This window comes from Anser cygnoides, chromosome 20 (assembly GCF_040182565.1).
Source record: "Anser cygnoides isolate HZ-2024a breed goose chromosome 20, Taihu_goose_T2T_genome, whole genome shotgun sequence".
NCBI lineage: Eukaryota > Metazoa > Chordata > Aves > Anseriformes > Anatidae > Anser > Anser cygnoides.
This window is the reverse complement of record NC_089892.1, coordinates 3,660,764-3,684,555: the sequence shown is the minus strand read 5'-3', so window position 1 is coordinate 3,684,555 and position 23,792 is coordinate 3,660,764. Positions and strand designations below refer to the sequence as shown.

The following is a 23,792-nucleotide window of genomic DNA, read 5'->3' as shown; positions in this document are numbered from 1 at the left end:
TGTTTGGCATTTCTGGGGATGTTGATTCTTTTTCCTCGGCTGTTTACAATCCAGTGCACTTGCTGTTGGTATGTCTCTCTCCCCAGCACTGCATGCTGCATGTTAGCAAATAGACTCCTTGTTCTGTGTTTATTTTATGGGAAGGAAACCCAACTTCCTCCACTCAGCCTTGTGTTTTTCTTCACCGCCTTTCCTAGCAAATGAGCATTGAGAAGGCTTTGCACATCGTGCGTTTTTTCCCCCCTCAACTTATCACACAACAATTTAATTAACTTGCCTGGCATTTGCTAAGCAAGGCAATGCAAACACTGCTCGGTGCCACACCGGGTATTTATGCTCTGTCAGACTTTATGGCGATGGCTGTGGTATTCTGAGCGCACAGTCCTCAGGTCAGGATTAACTTAAAGATGGAGAGAAGAGTTTTCACCTGCCAGAGTCTGCTTGTGACATTCAGTCTTCCTTCACTGAGTTATCTCTAACATCCAGGACACATTTGCTGAAATCAGAAAAGGCAGTAGAAATTTTACTTGAATCTGCTGTTATTAACTTCTGAGACTGAAATAAAATGCCAGATTCTCAAGTCTGCATGAATATGAGTGGAGAATGGGCTTTCAATCATTCTGGGTCTGAAAGCATTCCCTGATAGCTGCCTTTGGGAGTAACTTGCCTTTCTAAAGCCTGTTAATCTTCCCCATGAACAAGCAAAGATCACTTTCCCCTGAATCCTCTTGGGATGCATGCAGACACGTGCAGAGACCCAGGTAGCAGAAGTCACTGTTTTGTCCTCCTGCCTTGCACAGTGCCAAAAAGAGAGGAGGTGAACATAATAACAAATTGAGTACGTTTTCCGCATCAGTAAGATTGTTAGTGCACTCTGTACCTTCATGCAAGAAAACCTAACACCAAAACACTGAAACAAGTCTGTGTGTCAAATAGTTCCCTTGATTTTGCTCTTCATTTAAGAGCAAAGAGTCATGCTGAAGGAAGCCAAAATATTTGGCTGTATTAGATTTATTAAGATGTAATCTAAAAAAAACAAGAGAAAAAAAAAACTAAAAGCTCTGTGCCCGTGGTTCAGACGGGATAAAAGGAAACTCCTTTCTTCAGATTAAAAAGAAAAGTCCCGCATGGAGCCACTTGACGTATTTTCCTAGGATAAGAGCTTAAATTGTACATTCATTTCCTAATGATGGCTTGCCATTTCCTCATCAATGACACGATATTTTCTGCGATCTGCAGACAGCTAGAGTAGCTTTGAGTAGTTTCTTAGCATGACACAGAACCGTTGGCTTGGGACTTATCTGCTCATCTTTTGTGGCAATGAGAAAATAGCCTGTATGCCCTAACTGACATTTCTCAAGCTTGTCAGCCTGCTACAGTAAGAATGATAATTAATGTGCTTTTTAAAGAGTGGCTTAGGAGAACTAAACAATTGCAGTGGTGATAGTTCATTATTGCCACTCTTTAAATGTCATTATAACTAGCTGTCGTGGAGACTTCGTTACTCATCATTTGGCCATCCAGAGAGAAACACATCTGTGATTTCTTTCAGCAGACGTTGAGGAAGGAAATAAAACTCTGCAGGGCTGGGGACTGGCACTGCCTGCAGTCACCCAGCCTCAGAGCTCCCGAGGAGTGAAGCTCAAACTGGGAACCCCTCTGGAACTGGGAGCAGGAGAAAGGAAATGGTGATGAAGAATTGCTAAGCATTAAGAGCAGTGCACGTTCTGACTCCTTAGTAGCCATTTCCTCTGTAGGTTTTATGAGCGTAGCAATTTATTATTATTTTTTTATATGGCCAGTCCTTCAGCCAAACCACAGTAGCTCCACCAAACCAGCAGAGCTGAGCTGAAGATCTGATGGTCATCCACTAAAACACCCACTTGTCCCTAAGGCAGCACCCAGAACCCTCCACTGGAGCCGAAAGGCTTCGATAGATCCTTTCTCTACCACTGTCTTGCCCCCATAAATGTACAGATACATATTTTACATCTTCTGTTTGATTTCTCCTCTCCTCTGCCTTCGGGTGCCCATCGCTCACGGTCAGCAGCTCCGCCAGGGAGGAGCAGGCAGCAGCCGGCTGTGAGCCTCATGGGAGTGCTCCATGGCAGAAGTGTCATCTCTTTGTCTTCTCCCTTTTTCTAACAGGGTTTCCAAGGCAAGACCGGCCCTCCAGGCCCCCCCGGCGTTGTAGGCCCTCAGGTAAGGAACAAATATTGGTGCTTGCATCAGCCGCTTGTGGCTCATCTTTCTGGGTACAGCATGCGTCCTAGGGTGGGAGAGAACAGGATGGTGCTTAGGCAAGGTGTGTGAGGCCTGCTGGAGATGAGGTGGCTCCTATGAACTTAGTCGAGCTGCTCTGGTGTAAAACGGGTGCAGGATGGGAGACACAGACCAGCTGTGTGCAGCCTGACAGAAGGACCGAAGAGTTCGATGTGATTTAGAAGGGCTGTGCAACCTACCGGGGCAATCGGAGCAGTAGGAGCATGATGCAAGAGTGGTGTGACATTTCGTTATGAGAAAGTGCATCCCTGCTTAACATAAAGTGCTGCCAGATTCTGTCAGAATTGTGCTTTTTTTTTTCTCTTAATTTTATTTCAGTTGCAATGATCTCAGTGCAATCTGGAAATAATAACCACACAGCCAGAATTTGTACCCCTTAAGTACAAGCATGCAGGGCTCGTGCATCGGTTTTGTAGGTGGAATCCTAGGCTGAGAAGGACTGGGGTTTGGTTGTCTTCTTTCCTGAATTGCCAGGGAGGTTGCTCTTTAATTACAAAGCAATTAATTTGTCCTCTTTAATGACAGTGTAAATTCTCTGATTTGTAAATTCCATGATTAGGGGCAATTCCCTGACTGTGTCTGTCTTCTCAAGTGCAAATTAGGTTCCGTGGCAATTTTCTTTGGCTCGGCAGCGTGTAGTTAGTGTGATGTGTGGCTGCCGAGCGATTGCGGCGTTCTCGTTCTGCTTAGGCTAAGTGGCACCCTGCAGCGTGACACGAATCACAACCACGGTCCCAGCAGACCCCAGCGTGCAGGGTTGTCGTAGCGTTGTGCTCACGGCTTGTGTCCTCCTCCAAAACGGGCCGCTGGGGAACCTTCAGCTCCAGGCCTCGTGGCACACTCATCACCATCAGTGCCCGTGTACGGCACAGAGCCAGGCAGCAATCGCCGTGTAGTACAAGCCTCATCCATTATTTATTCCCCATATTAGGACAAATCAGCGTGATTGTAGAATACTTAGGAATTTTTCAATTAAAAAACCAAGCGTAATAATTTGAGTGATAATCTCATTTAGGTGAACGCTTTCATTCCAATACCTTCTGTCTGTTCAGTGCAATTTTGTCTACTTCCACACCAGAGATCTTTTAGGTGCCAAAGGAGGCATCTCCGCAGGAATTCCTGGTGATGCTGCAGGGGATGGATGAGGGAAGAAGCATCTTCCATCCCGTGGCAGCCTAAAGGAGCAAACTGCTACCCTTCACCTCCTCCTCCTTTTGTTTGCTCTGGTGACACCCACCGCCTTCTCCCTGCTCTCTGTCCTCAGGGTCCGACTGGTGAGACGGGTCCCATGGGTGAGCGGGGACACCCAGGTCCTCCAGGTCCCCCGGGTGAACAAGGTCTCCCTGGCCTCACTGGAAAGGAAGGGACCAAGGTAGGGACGAGCAGCCTGCTGGCTTCCTCTCCTTGCATGCCTGGACGGCTTCCCCTCTCCCAGAGGTGGAGAGGGATGATCAAGTAAAGAAATGATGTTTTGCAGGGTTTCGTCAAGGCTCTGGCACAGAGAGAGGAGCTGTGCCCCCATGGCATCTGCAGATCCTTAGCTGTTTGTCCTTGTCGTTGCAGGGGGACCCTGGTCCTGCCGGCCTCCCCGGGAAGGATGGACCCCCAGGCTTGCGAGGCTTCCCTGGAGAGCGAGGTCTCCCTGGCCCCATCGTAAGTCTCTGTCCTTCCAGCAGGAAGGATGCCCCAGCAGCGCAGCACACAGCTCCCCAAATGACTCCATTTTCTCATCTTCTTCCCTCCAGGGTGCTCCAGGACTGAAAGGCAACGAAGGTCCCCCAGGCCCCCCCGGTCCAGCAGTGAGTATCCTTGCCCTCCCAGGCACCACCTAACGCATTTACAAGCTTGGCAAGCCAAAACAGAGGGTTAGTCACAGCTCGGTGCCTCCTCCGTTACTGTGCTAACTAATGGCTTTCTGGATACTGCTTTATTTTACAAGACACACATGTAATAGCTCAGTTATTTTATGGGGTTAGCTATGAACATACGTGACAAGCTGGGGGAACTGGGACGATCCAGGACATCCAGAATTTTGCTTTTAAGTCACCAGCTTTGCCTCTGAAAGTTGTTCCCACTTGAGATTTGTGCTCAGTGCAACCCTTCTGGAAGAAAATACTCGTCATTGAACCCTCCCTGCTGCGTTAACCATGAAGTGGTCACACACATGTTCCAAGCTGATAACGTGCCCCCAGGAGCTGAGCACCCTGCACCTGCCAGGGGAGAACTCAGCCGTTCCAAGGATTTTAATTAAGATTTGCAGAACCCCTGGGGCTGAGGGTGCCAAGCCACTGCATGGAACTCACCTCCTCAGATGTGCTCACTTACTACTTTCATGCATTTGCAGCATCCTACTGCTGCATTTCTTTCTTTCTGTATATAGATAATGCTCAATAATCCAGTAATGTTTCCTCCCTCCTTCTCCAAACAGGGCTCTCCTGGTGAGCGAGGCCCCGCGGGCTCAGCCGGCCCCATCGGCTTGCCAGGGCGACCTGGCCCTCAGGGACCTCCAGGACCTGCAGGTGAAAAGGGAGCCCCAGTAAGTACCAGTACACCAATTAACAGCTGTGGGTCACGTAGAACTAGAGCTGAGCATGGAGACAGTCCCTGGACTGGGTGTAAAAAAGGAAACAAGAAACAAATGCTGTGTGCTCCTGTGGTGTGAGCATGTGGTGCAAAGATACTGCAAGCAGAGCACGGTGGAGTCCTGCCCTGTGTGGTCCTCTCCCAGCGCTCACCAGCCAGCCCGTGCACACTCTCACGTCTTTCAGTCCCTCGGCTCGCACACGAGATGTCACATGCAGGCGGCAGGGAGTGGGCAGGATGCCTCTGCTTGTCCCTGAGGAGGCCAGTGCCGTGGCAGTCCCAAAGGGGAAGGCTGTGCCTCGAATCCGTGCCCCAGGAGCATTGCTGGAACTATCTCTGACATCTGGGTTGCTTTGATTCATGCCCAGGCTCAGCCTCAGATCCAGCAAAATGAGCAAATACTGGCATCAGGGATTTCAGACTGCACGAGGACACTTGCACTGATTGATTGTTGTTATCAGAAGTGTTTATCAGCCAGTGTATTCCACATTTGCTGGCTTATTAGGAACTCCAACAGCTAGTCCAGAGGCAAGAATTTGTTGGTGAATCATCTTTACGAACATCTGTCCTGCCAAGTATCTATATGATGTGTTATTGGACAGATGAATAGGCAATTTATATGGCATCTAATTATTCAGAAGAGAGCATCCAGGATTCAGATGCAATTAAATTATGTACAAGGAAACTGAAAAATATCCACTGTTCAGTTCCTATAAACAAACAAATTTGAGTGAAGGCTTCAGGCTTGAGGAATACAAGGAGATGTTTAAGCAGGAGGCCAGCAGAGATTGCTTTATTTGCTTCATGTATTTTCTTTTGTCCGGAGGCTCAGGAGAGAGCTCAGGGCCATTATTTAGGGATTAGCCAGGGATGGAGCTGGGGCAGTCAGGACCAGCATCAGTAAGAACTGGTTTGTGGGAATAAAAATTAGTTGGAGACTTGTTTGTCATTCAGAGAGAGGCGGCAGAGGGTTCAGATTAAATCTAATTGTATAGCTACAGCAGCGAAATTGCAGCTGTGATCTGGGTATTCGCCGTTTAGATTTGTTTGTTCTTTATCTCTGGAGATAGAATTTTTGTCTTGTTCAGAGAGCAAGCACAGAGAGAGAGAGAGATCCAGGAAATATCATCTGGAAACCGGTCTTGCTCTACATGCCCGTCCAGTCAGGGTCGTTTTCAGCTGAATAAAATGTTACTGGACTGCGACGGGTCGGTCAGAGGGTGGAGGTGAGCTCTGCCTGACCTGTCTGCTCCTTCTGCTTCCAGGGCGAGAAGGGTCCTCAAGGCCCAGCGGGTCGGGACGGCATCCAGGGCCCGGTGGGACTGCCGGGCCCAGCAGGTCCTGTCGGGCCCCCCGGCGAGGACGGAGACAAGGTGGGAGCAGTCCCCCTGCTGTGTGGGGTCACTGGGGGGGAGCGGGGCCACCTGCCCCATTGCCACCGTGCTGGCAGCAGGTGGGACGTGCTGTCTGCTAAAACAGGGATGTTTTGTGGTGCTCACAGTCCTGCAATCCGAGCAGCGTCGGGTCTGGGAGAGAATCAGCACTTTGCCAGCCAAACCACTCGCTGAAATCCAGTTAGCCTTCCCCGAGCCTGTAGCAGGTGGCCTGCCCTCAGGTGCCTGGCCTTTCCAAATTAATTACCTTTCCCACTCTCTCATTAAGCCCCTCTAGGACTGGAGGATTCTTAGAAAGCGTTAGCTGGGATGTATCACTCATCACAGCTAACGAGGCCTGCAGGATGTTGCGTCCTGCATCGTGTGGTGGCTCGGGGAAGTTTAATGATACAAAAGGGTTTGGTTACACGTGGAGCAGCCAAATCACTGGCCCTTTTCTGAACTTTGGGGGGGGGGTTCTTTGGGAATCAGCATCTTTTGGATGAGGACACAGAAGCTAACTGTGCCCCTTTGCTCCTGGCAGGGCGAGATCGGGGAGCCTGGCCAGAAGGGCAGCAAGGGCGACAAAGGGGAGCAGGTGAGTGCACCGGGCATCGCCAGCAGCTGCTCTTTGGAGGAACGTGTGGTGATGTTGTGTGGCTTGCTGGAAACAGAAAACGGTATCGTTTTAACAACTTCTCACTCCTTTCTCTTCTCCTTTGCTTCATCAAATACCCACACAATGTGAAACAAGAGCGAGCGCCTGAAGTGTTTTTCTCCTTCAGCTCCCTGGAACACACTGAGGTGTTTCCATGTCACCCATTGACTGTGTAAATGTCTGAAACATCAGCAGCCCTTGCTGTTAGAGCTGGGTGTTTGGCTGCAGTTACTTTTCTGGTTGCTTATAGCGCACTGAAGCATCCTTTGTGTGCTCAGAGGCTGAGGGATGGAAAATAAATTGAATGTGTGTATCTAGAGGGGACTGAGTGATGTGATATTGCCTTGCAGAGGTGTGTGACTGATGGCTAAAACCAAATTCCCCTGTAAATGTACCAAAGGAAGAGGTCAGGTTGCACTGGTTTTGGCTTCTCAGCTGTGGAGACAGGTAGCTGCACGCCCCAGGAGGGGATGCTGGAGGTTAACGGTGATCTGTCAGACATGTTATGCTACACAGAAACACACAGATGGCTTCCTTCTCTCCAGAAAGATTTCCAGCTTCCACCGCCCCCAGAAAGTGTTTTGCAAAATGGGTTTAAGTATGTCCTTGGGCGCAGTGCTGCTGCACCAGCACTGGTGCACCAGGGACCCTGTCCTCCCACTGCCCTCTTTTGGGGATTTATGCTGGTTTAATGGATGCTGTGCTTATTTTACAGGTGAGATTTTTCACCTCCTGCTCCTAAATGTGACATTGCACTTCTGTTTCGTGACAGGGTCCACCAGGTCCTACTGGCCCCCAGGGTCCAATCGGTCAGCCAGGCCCAGCTGTGAGTATTGTTAGCAGGAATCCTGCTTCTTACCAAATAAAAAAAATGTTTTGGGAAGCTCTGTAAAGAATTTCAGTTTCTGCCTGGCACTGCTCATACCCAGTGCATGGGGATGAACATTGCTGGCTGCAGTGGGAGGTGCTGGGCAGGGGGCTGTGCACCCACCTCATGCCCTTGCTAAGCCACGTTAGACTTTTTCCTCATAGGGAGCCGATGGAGAGCCAGGTCCCAGAGGACAGCAAGGCCTCTTTGGTCAGAAAGGTGATGAAGGACCTCGAGGTTTCCCTGGTCCCCCTGGCCCTGTGGGCCTGCAGGTAATTTGTAGCATCAAGGCAGTGCTGGGGGTGATGAAAGCTGGGGCTCCACGAGAGGTGTTCACGGCTAAAAATTATCCCTTCCTACATCTCCTCAGGGCCTGCCTGGACCACCCGGAGAGAAGGGAGAAACAGGTGACGTTGGGCAAATGGTAAGATGCTCTCCTTCTGTTTTCATCACCGATGTAAATATTTCTCCAAGAACTTGTCTGAAGTTTGCCTCCCCTTTCCCCAGGGCCCGCCAGGCCCACCCGGGCCCAGAGGTCCATCCGGACCACCAGGAGCAGATGGTCCCCAGGGTTCTCCCGGTGGAATAGGAAATCCTGGCGCAGTAGGAGAGAAGGTAAAGCATCCGCACAAACCCAACTGAAGCCTGCAAGAAGTCTGCTACTTGTTTGGGGGCTTTGCTAATAAGGAGGTCTTCTTCATTAAGACATCAATGTATCGTTAATCATTTAAAATGGAAAAGGGAAATAGAAAAGCCTGTCCAGGAAGATAAGGCAGTCTGCTTGTTGGCCTAGCTGGGATGCTGAACGCTCCCATGATGTGAGCATCATCCTTGCTGCGCTCATGTGAAATGAGATCTCGAGAGGGCTCAGGTGGACGAGTGCCACTGCAGACTGTGCCAATTCCCACAGTTGCCGCAGGCTCATTAACAAACTTTGGGAGGATTTATTTTGGAGCCTGAGCTGTATTTTCACGTGATAAGGTGAGGATTAGGGCAGGTGAGTGGGGTGGTGATGGGGTAAATTCATGGCTGTGGTCATTTTGTTCATCCACCTGGTCTGTAAAGAGGTGCCATTTAAAAAGAGGCAGCTTCTCCCAACCTGAAACATGTTTAATGCTGTCCTTGAGGTACTTGTACTAGTGATTTCTTCACAATTAAGTAAACAGATCTATTGAGATATATATATGTTGTGTATTTTTGTTATTATAAGCCATAAAGATGGAAATGTACCTGAATAGAAAATAGTGAAGTGTCCCCGGCATGTGGTGTGGCAGCACCCAGCCTGGGCCTTGCTGGGGCTCACGGTTCTCAGCAGGCCCGAGGCGTTCAGCACGTCAGCAGAAAGCTCAGCACCCGGCAGAAACAGAGCTGTAGGCTTCCTTTTTTCTCCCCTGCAGGGTGAACCCGGTGAATCTGGCGAGCCTGGTCTTCCCGGGGAGGTTGGCCTGCCGGTGAGTATGCTACGGGACGTGGTGGAGAGGAGCTTTTTGTCCGTGGTATCCCCAGGGAGCTGGTGGCAGGGGTTTTGGGGAGGGATGGGTGTGGATGGGGCTGCAGGGACTGAACCAGCCGGGTTCTCGGTTTGGGCGTCAGGCAGAGGCATTGCCATGGTACGGGGTATTTATAGGACAGCGTTTAGTCACTGAATGCACGCTGCCCACAACAACAGGAACACCATCAAATCTTTGTGGGAAGGAACTGCTAAATCACGTCCTTGTGCTTTGAGATACAAAGAGAGTCTTGTTCAGAATTGATTAAAGGATAATTAGGGATCGGTAAGTTGGTTTACTGGATAATAGAAACATCCTTTTTCTTTTACAGGGTCCTAAAGGTGAAAGAGGTGAAAAGGGTGAAGCAGGTCCCTCTGGTGCTGCCGGTCCACCTGGTCCCAAAGGTCCACCAGGTGATGATGGGCCCAAAGGCAGCCCTGTAAGTACCCCCTGCTGTCAAAATAGCGCTTCCTTGTCTTGCCCTGTGGAGATTTCCACGTGGAAAGATGTTTTCCAGAGATTGTTGTGGAAACTTGAAATAGTTTACCAGCCAGAGAATTTCCCCTCAAATAATATGTGCTATTAATCTATTCCTTTAGGGTGCTAATGAGGAAAAGACCCAGCTGTACCATATCTTGCAGCATTATTTGAATTGTTAGTCCTTTTTGCAGGCTGTCAGGAAACTCATACTTATGGAGAGGGCCTGCAACAGGATTATTCTGCATTTGAGCTTATGCATTGCAAGGGTCCTCTGCCTCTGTACCAGAGCAAAGCTTCCAAGATAGCATAGAGGAGATTTATGTGAATCTGGGAGCGGTACCTCTGGGGTCAGATCCCTGCTGATGCTAATTGCTGTAGCTCTATGGAAGCCAGCAGAGCTGTACTGATTTATACCAGATGACAATGGTACAGTATTTGTCTTGCCTGCTCCTTTGATGCTTGTTGGCTGAAGAAATTCATCATGCGATAAGCAAAGATGGCATGAAACAGCAAAGGAGGCAGGGGAGTTAGTCATCTCTCTTAACAGATGGGGTTTGGGGATATTGCATTATCGGTTCAAACTTAGTGTCTGAGCGCTGTTCTCAGAATCATTTGAAGTGCACAATAGGCATTATATGGAGGAGAGTGGTGGAGTTGTTTTAGTCATTAAATGCTTTGAGAAGATCTTCAGGTGAAAAATGTTACACATCGTGTAGTAAAGAAAAGCAAAACCTTCTAATCTGCACATTCTCCAAAGCTGAGAGGATTTCACTGTCACTTGTCTACTATATTTATGAAAAACTAGATGAAATTCCCTGTGTAGGTACTGGAGCTTTGTATAGTCTGGCTGCAGAGCTGCTGCTAACTGTAATGGGATGGAGTTACTGAAGACACAAAACCGGGATGTGAACTGGGACTGGGTTTGAGGGTAGGGAATTGGGATTTTGCTCCATGGGGCGTCTCCCCATGTTGCCAGTGGGGTGACAGGTACAGTGCTCTGCAGGTCTCCAGGTGCAACCTCTGACTTGGGGGTCTCCCTCTTCTCTCTTTGCAGGGTCCAGTTGGTTTCCCTGGTGACCCCGGTCCTCCCGGAGAACCTGGTCCAGCTGTAAGTGTTTGCCTCACAGAGGGGCAATTAGATTCTTCCCCTTGATTTTGTGAAATATGATTATGTGCTGTTCATTCACCAGTAGCTCCTTTGGTCTTTACTCGGAGAAAGCGTGGGAAGTCCCACCGTAAGACTGTTCTTCTGCCCACCCTGCAGCCTTTGGGGCAGTGGCAGTTCCTATCCACAGTATTAAATATGCTACTTGGGAGGTTTGCTGTTGCTGGCACTCCCAGCAAGAGATGGGAAGGGATGGTTCCTGGTGACGTGAGGACAAGCTGAACCACACCTGCTGGGTCTGACACTTTATTTAGCTCCGTTTGTACCCTAAATATTCCTGCTTGTTTCCTTCTTCTTCCGTTTCAGGGTCAAGATGGTCCCCCTGGTGACAAAGGTGATGATGGCGAACCTGGTCAGACTGTGAGTAACTGGATGGAAGGGATCTGTGTTCAGTCCCCACAGTGTCTTTGTGCAGGTCCAAGAGCTTTAACACAGAAGGACGTACAGCAACTAACTACCAGCACCTTCCCCTGCTGCGTGCCCCATCCCATCCCTTCCCGTCTGTGTCAGCCTGGCTGCTGCCATCCATCCAGGCTGCTCAGCAACACATCCAAAAAGCAAAACTTAGCTTACAAAAAAAACCAAAATCTAGCCTTTCGTTTTAAGCTCGCCATGCCTTATGGTATTACATGGTGGGAAGGGATAAAACAAGATACCACCTGCACCCCAAGGAAGTGCTGGGAGTTGTACTGGCCGCCCACGCCCCGACTTAGCACAAACTCCAAATCTCAGCTGGAGTTTTGCACGCTTGCTCCTTCTTCCCATGTCTCGTGGTGCAGTCATGGCTTCTCCTCCACTCTCCATCTAGGGTTCCCCAGGTCCCACGGGAGAGCCAGGACCCTCCGGACCCCCAGGAAAAAGGGTAAGCTGATTGTTTAAAAATATTTTTCTGAATGTATTCGTGTTGATTTTTTTTAACCGATTTTATTACTCCGTCTAAAGTAAATGCCAGGCAGTAGCATGTATAAAAAAAAAAGACATGCCATCCACAGCCATTGGAAATCAATGGGAAGTTATCAGCTAAATTTCATTGCTTTTTTTAAAGATTTCAACACCCAAAAGAAAATATAAATTTAAGGTGCTCCTTTACTTTCTCTCTCTTGGTAGAGACCAGGGATTTGTTTATCAAGGAGCTAATTTATAAAGCTTTTCAGAGATATTTGTCTCCATGTTGTCTTCTTCTCTGCGGCTGTAGCATTGTTTTGGTAATTGCACTAGGCCGTTACAGATCAGGGTGATCTAACTGTGTTTTGCATCTATTTTGTGGTTTCTCTAGGGCCCTCCTGGTCCAGCTGGTCCCGAAGGAAGGCAAGGAGAGAAAGGAGCCAAGGTGAGAGCTGAATGGGATTTCTCTTCTACCATATCCTTCATGTGCCAATGCACTCACCCTCTGACATTGTTACTGAAAGACAGTGATTGGATTTTGCTGTGTTACAACAAAATAGCCTGAATCTGGGGCCGTTGGCCTCAAATTGAAGTGTATGTTTCATCTTTGAACAAACTCTGTGGAGATGATTAGAGCTTGGTAAGGTCATGGGAATATTTTTCTTGCTTTGAAATGACAGAGTGCCATATTTGGCAATTTAATGTGTTGTGAATAATACGGCATGCAGAGCCGTACATCATATCCCAGGGCAAACACGGCATTATTGGACCGTGGCAGTTTCATTAGGGGTGGTGGGGAAACGGAAAGTGGGATTGCAAATTACAGATCTAATTGTTGTGGCAGGCACAGGAACGCTGGTGGAGGAGGATGTGCTCTGCTAGCACATCTCTCAGGACCAAACCAAAGAAAGCTTCACGCTCTGGAGGGCTCGCAGCAAAGAACCGCTCCTGCTGTAAATCAGCAGAAATAGGCAAGGCTGAAAAGTGAAGCTGTTTGGAGACTTGTCCCCAGCACATCAGGGATAGGGAAGCAGCAGGAAAACCAACGAATGGAAAATTTTACATGCTATGCAGGGAATTGTGTTCACTTTGTGACATCCTGCCAGCCGCCGCTGCATCTCTGAGAAGATCGCTTGATGGCCCGATGCAAATTAAACCACGCTGTCTTTGTGTGCAGGGTGAAGCTGGTTTGGAAGGACCTCCTGGGAAGACGGGCCCAATCGGTCCCCAGGGTGCTCCAGGGAAACCCGGCCCTGACGGCCTTCGAGGAATTCCTGGTCCAGTCGTGAGTATTCCCAAACGGAGAAGAGTCTGAGAACATTTCTGCTCAGGGCTGTGCTTTAGGGGCATCTGCCGTGGAAGACGGTTTGTTCCCAGTGTAATGTGCTGTCTGCAAGTGGGCAGAGAGTTCCTGTGCTGCAGTGTCTGACAGCAAAACACACTCAGTGGAAATAGAAATAACGTGATGATGAATACCAGCTCCCAGCACCTTTTATCCGAGTGCTGGGACTGCTTGCCTCCTCTCTGGGGCAACATTTCCTGGAGCTTGAAAGCCCCTTTTCCAGTGGAGATTGGAGCACGAAAGGATTTTGAAATACATACAGAAATACATTTGTCTTCACCATCCCTGAGAAAACAGGGCAAATGTTCCCTGGCACAGTGGCCAGATGAGGATGCGTGAATAATCTGAGTAGCCCCAGCTGGGAACACTGCTGGCATGAACGATGGCTTTGAGGGAATTGTGTTGTTTTACAGGGTGAACAAGGTCTCCCCGGATCACCTGGCCCAGACGGTCCTCCAGGCCCAATGGTACGTCCAGACCATCACATCCGATGAGGTTTTGAAATGGGAGAGTGTGTTTTCCATAAACTCATTCTCCCCTTTGTTTTCCCTCCTGCCTCCCAAAGGGCCCACCTGGTTTGCCTGGTCTTAAAGGAGACTCTGGCCCTAAAGGCGAAAAGGTAAGAGTCCGTGCACGACCTTGCTGATGTCTGTGTCTGGCTGTGGGGCACAGGGCGGTGCAAACACCCGGCTTGCTTTAGGGCAGGAGTCTCCTTCCCGTAGAAGGGTATGAAGTATATGTCCCATACAAAATGAGCAGGCACTTGGGTGCAGCAGTTTTTTCTGCATTTGTAGCATTTCCCGTTGCAAAAAGCTCGTGCTTTCACTGCTCTGCCACTTCCAGGTGTCAAGGATAGCTACAAACTCCTATCACCTTGCTTAGGTATTTGTTTGTGTACCTGGAAATGTCTTTGATGGGTAGCTTTGGCGTTCGGTTACCTCCGGAGAGAGATCGTAATTAACATCTGCTATTTTCCCCTAGGGTCATCCAGGTTTAATTGGTCTTATTGGACCTCCGGGTGAGCAGGGAGAAAAGGGCGACAGAGGTCTCCCAGGCCCCCAGGGCTCAGCAGGACCCAAAGGAGAGCAGGTAAACGTCCCATAAGACCTCCTTTAAACACGTTTTTGAGCTGGGGGGTTTGCTGCCTTTGAGCAGGTGCGGTATAGCAGAGATGGTCAATATCAGCAAGGGAGTCTTGCTGAGTTTTCAGGAATATTTTCTATTTTGTACATTAATCTTGTTTATTCTACATGCGAAATGTAGAGGTGCTCCAGAATGACCCGTTTTAGTGGAAAGCAGTTTCTCAGGGCTCATACGAAAAGAGTTGAATAGGCTTGGAGAGATGGTAACATTAAATATGCATCAGGAGGAATGATTTTTAGCACTGTGTGCCTAAATGAGATTTCCTCCTCATAACCTTGTCTGGATGCACACACTTAAAAAAAATAATAATAATAATTGATTTTTCTAATTTGAATGTCCTCCAAAATCAGGTGGTCAACTGTGAGCAGATGTTAATTGCATAGTAATAGGCCAGCATCACTGCATGCAAATCAATGTTGTTCTGCTTTTATTTTTCAGGGTATCACAGGTCCTTCTGGACCAATTGGACCCCCAGGGCCACCAGGATTACCGGTATGTGACAAGTAATTATCTTTGAATTCCTGGGGAGCTCCACAGCCCTTCTGGGGTCACCTTGATGCTCCCATATAACCCAGTTCAGCCCTTCTGGCATGACCTTGTTTGAGGATGCTGTGGGGAACTGGGATTTCCCCGCTGAGCCCGTTAACAACACTTGAATGAGTTACAGGAGTACCCAGTGTGTAGAAGTCAGAGGGCATGCATGGACCTGTGAGAGGGATGCAGACTGGTTTTTATCACCAATGGTTTTTATCTGTTTGCAAATAAAAGTAGCATCCAGCTCAAATGGATGTGAAAAGTGGACACAAAAATGAAAGTGAATGTTAAAATTGCAGAAACTTATATAACAGTACTGTGTCTGTAAGGAGAGGCTGACTTCTCTGCTGACAAAGAAACTAACTCCCTTCTTCATTCTTCTCTACACAGGGTCCACCTGGTCCCAAAGGTGCTAAAGGATCATCAGTGAGTATAGAATTTGTTAAATGAAGAGGCTGAGGATCTCTTATTAAGTGCATAACCTGCTGCGACACCTCCCATCAGTCGCATTACAGCAATTAGCCAAAGATGACTGTAGCAAACGCAGCCTTTTCAGGCTGTCTAAGCCCAGAAGTTATAATTGGGGAAGGTTTCTGTTACACGCATTGTACTTCATTGAACATCAGTGTAGAAAAGATCATAAGGAGGAATCCAATGCATAGTCCTTGGGAGAAAACCCGCTATTGTAAAGCAGAGGATATTAAAAATAGAAGTGGGAGGTAGCAAGCTGAAAAGCAAAGGTGAGAAATGCATCACTAAAGCAGGCTTCATACTACAGATCATCTATTCAGGCAGCTAAAAATTCTTCTTGTGCAACTTCCTAAAGTCTTTTTTCCACGCAGAATTAAATATTTTATCACTTTTAAGATTTTATTTGATTTATAAACCTGTTGAATTGATTTGGAGATTTCATACATTGAAATATCCTTCCTTTTCTGCAGAAGCTTGAGCAAAATTTGACTGCTTAATACCAAGCGTTTGACAGACATTTTTTCTTACCAAGTATCAGAGAGTAAACAAAATAAATGTTTTACTGGAGGTCAAGCTGGTGGGAGACTCCCTTTGTGTGCCTAAAGGGATAGGAAGATAGTTTTTGCTGCTAGAGGCTATTAAAAGAAATACTAGAGTGCAGTATCAGTAACAAATGCTTTTTTTTCTGAGTGATTTATGTTTTTCCATTGTTTTTCCACCTAGGGTCCAACAGGTCCAAAGGGTGAATCGGGTCTTCCTGGGCCCCCAGGGCCTCCTGTAAGTACAGCCCATTGCATGAAGTGTAAAATGAGGTTCTGATTTAACAGGTGTTGTAATGTAGATTTCCAGATAAAGATTCAGGATATCCTGAGTCCTGCCAGGGAAGAAAAGAGGTGTGAAGGGAGAAATTAGTAATGGGAGGAGGACAAGAGAAGATGAACTCCGTGTTCGTGCCTGGTGGCTGGGGTTTTCATTAGCACCAGCGTGGGTGTTTTACATGTCTTGTAGTGCTGTTTGTCAGCGCTGGTGGCTGCTTTGGCCATTTCTTCTGCCTGTTCCCCGTTCCCAATGAGAAGTTTTCTTCTTTCCCCCCAAATCAGGGTCCTCCTGGAGAAGTCATCCAGCCGCTGCCCATCCAGGCCTCCAAGAGGACCAGGAGAAACATCGATGCCAGCCAGCTGGTGGACGATGGAAACGCTGACAACTACATGGACTATGCAGATGGCATGGAGGAAATTTTCGGCTCTCTGAATTCCTTGAAACTGGAAATTGAGCAAATGAAGCATCCATTGGGAACTCAGCATAACCCAGCTCGCACCTGCAAAGATCTGCAGCTCTGTCACCCCGACTTCCCAGATGGTGCGTCCTGAACGGAGCGGGGACGGGGAAAAAACGCTGTGGGTTTCCCACTAATAGTGAATAGTCAAGGGGAAAGATTTGGGGGACTTCTGGCCCTTGCGTCCCATGAGGAACGTGGCAGACTCATAGAGAAGAATGGGGATGCCTGATGCAAAAAAAAGCTATTTCTGAAAGGTGCCACTGTATCACCTGGAATCAGAACAAACGGTCTCCCAAAAATACATATAGTGTATTTTTTTGGCCTGTGAATGAGATGAAACGTACCTACTAAGATGGTTGTTGAAGTGCCCATTGTCCTCCCTCCACAGTGCTGATTCTTTCTTCCCCTCTCTGTCCTGTCGTGCATCCAGGTGAATACTGGGTTGATCCTAACCAAGGATGTTCCAGGGACTCTTTCAAAGTTTACTGTAATTTCACAGCTGGTGGAGAGACTTGCATCTTCCCGGATAAGAAGTCTGAAGGAGTAAGTCCGTACAACTTTCTTTTTCTTATATATTATGATGAAAGAGGTTGTTTCCTAATGCGAATATTCACAGACAATCCATATCAGGTGAATTGAACAGTAGCAAGTAAAAATCCAGAACTGTTCTTTTGTTGTACAATGCTGGCTTTTAAAATACTAAGGACTGTGTTTACCAAGAGAATTTTTTTGAGTAAGTCAGTTTTAAACTTTGATGTTTTCAGGCATGATAAATGCTAAAACCTTATTTTTTTACTTTGCAAAGGCAGAACTGTGTTGGTGCAGGAGCTGTGGCTCCCCACGTTCAATTCATTCCTTGTCTTCCCTCCTGCAGCTGGGCTGCCACTCTGCCGTTTGTGTGCACAAGCCTCCTCCGCCCTGGCTGTGTCTTCAGGCAGAGCAAATAAATGTTCACCTCCTGTAACTTCCCCTGCTGCTTCTCGGGGATATCTGGTTTCCTAAATGACTTCAGCCAGTCTCAGCGCTGTTCCAGGCACTCAAGCACAAGGTTGATTAAGTTAGCATGTACTGATGTGCTTAGCTCGCCCATACTCACAATTTTTGTCCCATAGCCACACACCCTATTCTGTGGAGCGCCTCTCCCCAGTGCCTGGGACCAGTTCTTGTGCTGGCCAAGCTGAAATTTTTTGCAGAGCAGCTCGAGGGAGTGCTCCCAGCGTCACGGTTGTGCTGCAGCTGGCGCAAGGTGCAGATGAAGCTGTTTGCTCCAGTGGAAGCCGTTTGCCTGCTGAATTTTGTCCACCAGAAATATGTGCCAGTGCAGGGCAAATAACATAGAGCATAAATATTCCCTGATTTTTTTGTTAGGGCTGTTTAAATAGGAGATAGATTTATTCTCCTTTGCATTACCTTGCCATGAATCTCCTCAAAGTGTTGGCAGCTAAAAAAGCGGAGTCTGCCCACAATCTTAGAGCACATTCATGCCCCACTGACTCTGCCAGTGGCTGTTGGGCCCCACTTCATCCAACTGCTCTTGTGGGCACACGCTGTGATGCTCCCCAAATGCAAACTGTGCTACACTATTGCAATAACGCCGTAATGAGAAAAAGGCTCAGCCTGCTGGTTTTCCATGGAGAGGGGTGAGAACTGCTACCACAGCAGCATGAAGTGTTGGCTGAATGGTTTTTATTAGAAGTCTCTGCAGAGTTTGACATCTCCCCTTTCAGTCCATCCTTAGCACAGCAGAAGCACGCTGACCAGCTTTATGGTTCACAGACTGGAAAGGAGGGGATAATCCCGAGACACCTGCATAAAGTTTGCCCATTGTTTTTGGAGAGATTTACGGCAGAAGCGAGGGAGGTTTCAGGAAAGCAGGAGAGCACACGGCAGCCGCGCTCCTTCCTTGTGCTCTGACTGTAAAAAGTGCTTCAGCTGCTCGGACGGTCTGCCGTAAAGGATGCTCTGACAGCACGTTTCTTGTCAAGGTCACCCCCTGCACTGCTCCAGGTGGCTGGAGCTCCATCACGTGCAATGGTCCGGCACCGATGGAGGAGGATGTGCTGCCTGTGCTGCCCCTTGTTGCTGCACAACTGCAGGAGGCAGATGGAGGCTTTTCCTTAAGCGTGCTCTTTGCCTTTCCTAGCCCCACAGCATCTGGATTTGACATTGGAGTGACAGCAGCCTTGTCTGTTACCAGCACTTTTACTGTTCATATTTCCTTTTTTTTCCCCTATGTCTTTCCTTTCAGCTTTCCTGCCAACAGACTGCACTGCCAGTTTGGCATCCAAAGTATCCGGAGTTAGTGATCATTAGCCCTTAGCGAAGGAGGCTGGTGCCAAGCAGTGGCATCTCCTTCTGCTCGAGAGGCTGCTGGCACCTTAGGGCTCTGCAGGCTGGTCTTATTACTGATTTAAAAGGATTAAGAAAACGTGCTCTTTAAAAGAAATCGGACATTTTCTATAAGACTTGCAGACTCTACTCATGGAACTGAATGTAACTTTTTTTATTTCTTTTTTTTTTCTTTTCTTTCTCTCTTCCCTCCTTGCCGTCCACAAACTAGGCTAGAATTACTTCTTGGCCAAAGGAAAACCCAGGCTCCTGGTTCAGTGAATTCAAGCGCGGTAAACTGGTAAGATGCATCTCAGTGCTTTCTGTTTTCTTTAACCCGTGTCGTATTTTACAGAGTAAAATGGCTCGTTGGCCCAAAGAACAGCCTTCCACATGGTATAGTCAATACAAGCGGGGGTCTTTGGTAAGTGGCTAACCCTGGCCCTCTAGTCTGAATCAGAGCACGTCACCTGCTTTGGTATGGCCAGACCTGTTGCACTCTGCATGCTGGACTAATCGCCATCACAAGCTGCAGTTGAAACATTTAAGGTGGAATATGTAAGGCGAAAAAGAAGCAAAACCCAGTATGGACACTTTTTTTCAGCCAGCACTCTGCCTGGCTTTAAGTCGACAAGCAGCTCTTGAGCTTTTCCTTGCATCAGAAGGGGACGCACTGATGTGCCCGGGCACTGGCAGGGCTGGAGACCCTGCAGGTCTGCCTTGCCCCATGCAGGCTGTGCCCTGCAGGAGGGTGCTGCTACCTCCTGAGCCGTTCCCATTCTGGAGAAGGCAAACTGGGTGTCCCCATGCTGCTGTCCCCAAGGAGAGTAGCTTTATCTTCAGAGAACCCTTGTGTGGAGCCAGGCTGGGCTGGGGAGTCTGCACATGGCTGGACTGGGTCAGGCTGTGCCCAGGGGAAGAATGGGGGGCTCCCGCAGCACCCCCAGAGCCTGGGAGAGGTGAAGTCATTGAGTCAAACGAAGATTTCAAGCCGTGAGTGTGTGCCAGGCTTGGTAGCCTGGAATTTTACTGATTTTTTTCTCCTTTAAAAAATCCTTAATTGTTGCTATTGTGAGGCCAAACAATGCTTGATGTCAGCAAGCAGCCAAGGCAGCAACACGTAAAAAGGGTTTTGTCCTGTAGCAGGTTTGTAGCGGATGGATTGCTCTCCCACAGAGCCCGTCAGCAAGTGATTAGCACGATCCAGCTCTCCTTCGGAAACAGAAATCTCCCGCGTGTGTATCAATTCGTGTAGGATTAGCAGGATGCACGTAATGAGCTCAATCAAATCAGGAGGATTAGGGAAGGAGGAAATACTCAGCAGAGAGAAGCAGGTGGAGGTGCTGATGGCCCCGCTGCCCAGGGCTGAGGTTTCCTGCAGAACGTGCAAACTTCCACCTTAAAGAGCAAACAAAGGAAAACACTGCCTTGTTTTCCTAAGCCCCATTTCATCGCCACTAAACGTGTATGCTCTGATTCTGCCCACAAGAAGGATATGGCTTCTGCAGCTTTTCTGCACCATCCGGCAAGGCCGCAAAGCCAAGGCTTCAGCCTCATCGCTCCTTGGAGGGCAACTGCTCCTAGCTTAGTCACAGAGCTCTTCATCAATTAATACAAGTGCCTTCATCTCTCCATTTTCTCTGCTTTTTTTTATTTCTTTCCAGTCTGTTTGTCAGCTACTTTAGAGACTGAATGGCCAGCCTAGAGCTCAGGGCCCTATTTTTAAATAGGAATTTCAGTGCCACTTGGAGCCCTTTGTTCCATCTTTCCATGTTGCCGTTTTCTTGCTTTTTACCTGTCTCACATTTTCCATTTGGAAAAAAGCCACCAGCACATAGAAGACTTTCCTAAGCAAACCACAGAACTGTTAAATGCACAGGCCATAAATGTAAAGTTTGTTTAAAACAAAAAAAATAGCTCCATTTCACACCAATTTGTATTTGGAGCTATGAGATCAGTAAATGGGGAAAACGTTTGCCTGGATGTGAATCAACTGAAGTCTGTACAGGCTGGCAGGATGGGTGTCAGTGCCCCTTGGGGTGCTCTGCTCATCCCTAGACCTTTTGTGCCTGGCCCAGCCCTGCCCCAGCTTCTCCAGGGCTGAGCCCCGGGGAGCCTGGAGACATGGGGAGGATTTTCATGGGGCTGCTTATGGGGCACCGCAAGGAATCTCTGCTCGCACAAGGTGTGCAGTGGTGCCAAGGCTTGCCTTTCTTCTGGGAGCATCTGAAGTAAGATGGACAGAGTAAACGTGAAATACAAAGAAACCATCTTGTTTTGATGCTTCCCCACTGTCATTAATCAATGACACAGAGTACCTGGAGTTAACTTCCCAGGATTTCTCACGATGCAGCCAACCTGCATTTAGAGGGATAAGAGGGTTGCAGATGTTTTCTTTTGGACTCTGCTTTCCTCCCGTGTGCGTTACTCATGCACACCCGTAATTCCCAGTCGCTCTAACGAGACCTGCCACCTATCCCATCCTGTTATCCTTCAATGCCATATGGCACCTGCCACAGGCGAATACTGTCACACAGGAAAAAAGGAAAAGATTGATTTTTGCAGAAGCAGCCAAGCCTTGTGCGTGCAACCAGTTTCCAGTGGCTCCAGTTGCAAACCTCGCACAGCCTGCAGAGGCAGAACAGCAACTGAGACCCCTTAGCAAGCAGCCAGGCTCCCAGGCCAAGCACTGATTTGAAATAAAAGTGCAAGGAAAGGCAAATCTTGCAGGTCGATGGGTAGCTGAGACGTTGAGTGCGTGCCAAGTAGCTGGCATTTTGTGTCCCTCTCCTTCCATGTCCTGGTGGTTTTCTGGTCTCTCTCCACCTGGCATGCGTGGCTCTCTCATGGTCAGTCATATTTAACTCTCAGGAGGACAGCGCAACGGTATCCTGACAACCGGTTGGTATACATTTATTTACTTTTACGATCTTTTTACTCGTGATTTTGTCATGTGGTTACAAATCTGTTCTACTGTTTGCAGCTCGCGCCATAATTTGATGTTTCATGGTACCTCGAAGAACTCTGCGTTGTTTCTGTGCTGTGTTTTTCCCCCAGTCATGTCTAAAGAAGTCAGCTGTCTGTAGAGGACAGTTTCCAGCAGCAGCTCTGGTAGCTTGGCCATGTCTGGAGACACCACCTCGAGTACAGCCGGTCTGTACTTGCGGTCTGGCTGGCCGACTCTGTGTTTGCTTCCTTGGTGGGGAAGCACGAGAGAAAGTACTGGAAAGGCCCGAATCCTGCAGTGCTGCAGGGGATTCAGTAATTTGTTTTGCAGAAATGTATTTCCAGAAACCGTTCTCCCTTGGGGGAGAGAAGGAGCCTGATGTGCAGAACAGAGCAAATCCCTGTGCAAGCGCAGCTGCGCGGCTCTGCGTTTCACGCCATGCCCCGAGGGCAGCAAGCAGACCTCCCTGTGGCTGACAGAGCCTCTCCAGCCAGGGCTGCATGCAGCCCCTGTCGGCAGGAACAGGATTCCTGCAGATTAGGTTGCAAGGATTGCTTAAAAGCCGTTGCACTGGTATCCAGGAAACATGAATGGGAAATGCCCCTGTGTGTGCAGAGCAAAATACCTACAGAGGTCAAAAATTGTGTCAAATGGGGCAGGAAAATAAAACCCCAAGCTCCTCCGTAAGTCTTCATTCTTCTCTCTTCAGAAGCTGGAGAGGTATGCTCAGTATTGGCTTTAATAGCTTTTGGATATATATCCCCGAATTTGCTCAGCACTGCACCCTTTTGCAACCAGGGCCAAAATCCCTTTTCCTTTCTCCTCCTGCCCTGCGTTAGCCTTGTTGGTTCAGCTCATGAACAGATCACAAACAGCAAGAGAAAAAACCTGCCCTGGCAGCAGAAGAACCAGAGCATCCTTGTGCCATGCAGCATGGCAGGAGCAGGATCCGTGCCCCGCTGGGGTGGGGAGGTCCAGAGCAGAGGGCAGGGTGCCCGTGCACGTGGGCGTACGGATGGGTGAGACTGGTGGTCCTTGGAGCCCCCCAGGCAGGTTGCATTGCTGCTCACTGCCCAGTGTTTCCCCTTCTCCACTTCCCATAGCTCTCCTACGTGGATTCGGATGGGAACCCCATCGGAGTGGTGCAGATGACTTTCCTCCGGCTCCTGAGCGCCTCGGCCCACCAGAACATCACCTACAACTGCTACCAGTCTGTAGCCTGGCACGATGCTACCACCGACAGCTACGACAAGGCCATCCGCTTCCTGGGCTCCAACGACGAGGAGATGTCCTACGACAACAACCCCTACATCCGAGCCGCCTTCGACGGCTGCGCGGTACGTGGGAAGCCCCTGCGGAAGGGGTCTCTGAGCAAATCGCTTCCAAATTTCCCATGCCATTGGGTGGCCTTGAGGGTTATTCCCAGGTTGGGAGACCTCGAGCTTGCTCTTCCCTGTGCCACGGCTCATCTCGAGGCCAGGGGAAGCTGCAGCACCTCTAGAAACCACGTTCGTTGGGTTTGTTGCTGGCTCTGCATAAAGAAGGGACCTTTCTAAAATCACTGCTTGCTTTTAAACATTCCCTCCTGCCTTTGCTCTTACTCAGTTGACTCACGCGGGGAGGTGTGAGTGATGACACCCAAGTGCAGGGGAGTTCTGTAGGCTTCGATATAATAATTTTGCAAGTGCTTTCAGGAAACTTTCAGGAAATCTTGGAGGCAAAGCATTATATTGGGGTGGTGGTGGCTCTGCTGGTGGCACGCTGCTGTGTGCAGCTCCAGGAGGGCTCAGGTTGTGCTGGGTGCAGCTGCTGCTCAGCTCCTGCTGGGCGTCCCCGAGCTGCCAGAGGAGCCCAGCACAGCGCTTGGTTTGCTCTGTGCCTGCTCTGCACGAGGTCTGCCCGTGCCCTTGGCGAAGGACGAGCCAAAGCAGCCCCCAGTGCTCCCAGCCTTTGCAATGAGCAA

At 48.8% G+C, this 23,792-nt stretch overlaps 1 protein-coding gene across 2 annotated transcripts in view; it reads left to right on the top strand.

The window, feature by feature from the left end:
• The window catches only part of COL5A1 (collagen type V alpha 1 chain), a 150,866-nt gene that overhangs the window by 122,375 nt on the left and 4,699 nt on the right, over positions 1 to 23,792 (top strand). Inside the window, exons 38-65 of one of the 2 annotated variants that reach the window (XM_048053347.2) lie at positions 2,149 to 2,202; positions 3,548 to 3,655; positions 3,847 to 3,936; positions 4,029 to 4,082; positions 4,712 to 4,819; positions 6,132 to 6,239; positions 6,784 to 6,837; positions 7,670 to 7,723; positions 7,930 to 8,037; positions 8,136 to 8,189; positions 8,273 to 8,380; positions 9,163 to 9,216; positions 9,587 to 9,694; positions 10,790 to 10,843; positions 11,207 to 11,260; positions 11,709 to 11,762; positions 12,177 to 12,230; positions 12,963 to 13,070; positions 13,541 to 13,594; positions 13,693 to 13,746; positions 14,109 to 14,216; positions 14,709 to 14,762; positions 15,195 to 15,230; positions 15,999 to 16,052; positions 16,376 to 16,634; positions 16,985 to 17,097; positions 19,238 to 19,306; positions 22,933 to 23,166. In XM_048053347.2, the coding sequence (XP_047909304.2) occupies positions 2,149 to 2,202; positions 3,548 to 3,655; positions 3,847 to 3,936; positions 4,029 to 4,082; positions 4,712 to 4,819; positions 6,132 to 6,239; positions 6,784 to 6,837; positions 7,670 to 7,723; positions 7,930 to 8,037; positions 8,136 to 8,189; positions 8,273 to 8,380; positions 9,163 to 9,216; positions 9,587 to 9,694; positions 10,790 to 10,843; positions 11,207 to 11,260; positions 11,709 to 11,762; positions 12,177 to 12,230; positions 12,963 to 13,070; positions 13,541 to 13,594; positions 13,693 to 13,746; positions 14,109 to 14,216; positions 14,709 to 14,762; positions 15,195 to 15,230; positions 15,999 to 16,052; positions 16,376 to 16,634; positions 16,985 to 17,097; positions 19,238 to 19,306; positions 22,933 to 23,166 (2,421 nt within the window). Of the gene's footprint in view, positions 1 to 2,148; positions 2,203 to 3,547; positions 3,656 to 3,846; positions 3,937 to 4,028; positions 4,083 to 4,711; positions 4,820 to 6,131; positions 6,240 to 6,783; positions 6,838 to 7,669; positions 7,724 to 7,929; positions 8,038 to 8,135; positions 8,190 to 8,272; positions 8,381 to 9,162; positions 9,217 to 9,586; positions 9,695 to 10,789; positions 10,844 to 11,206; positions 11,261 to 11,708; positions 11,763 to 12,176; positions 12,231 to 12,962; positions 13,071 to 13,540; positions 13,595 to 13,692; positions 13,747 to 14,108; positions 14,217 to 14,708; positions 14,763 to 15,194; positions 15,231 to 15,998; positions 16,053 to 16,375; positions 16,635 to 16,984; positions 17,098 to 19,114; positions 19,184 to 19,237; positions 19,307 to 22,932; positions 23,167 to 23,792 lie in introns of both variants that reach the window. The other variant, XM_048053343.2, reaches the window with a different exon arrangement.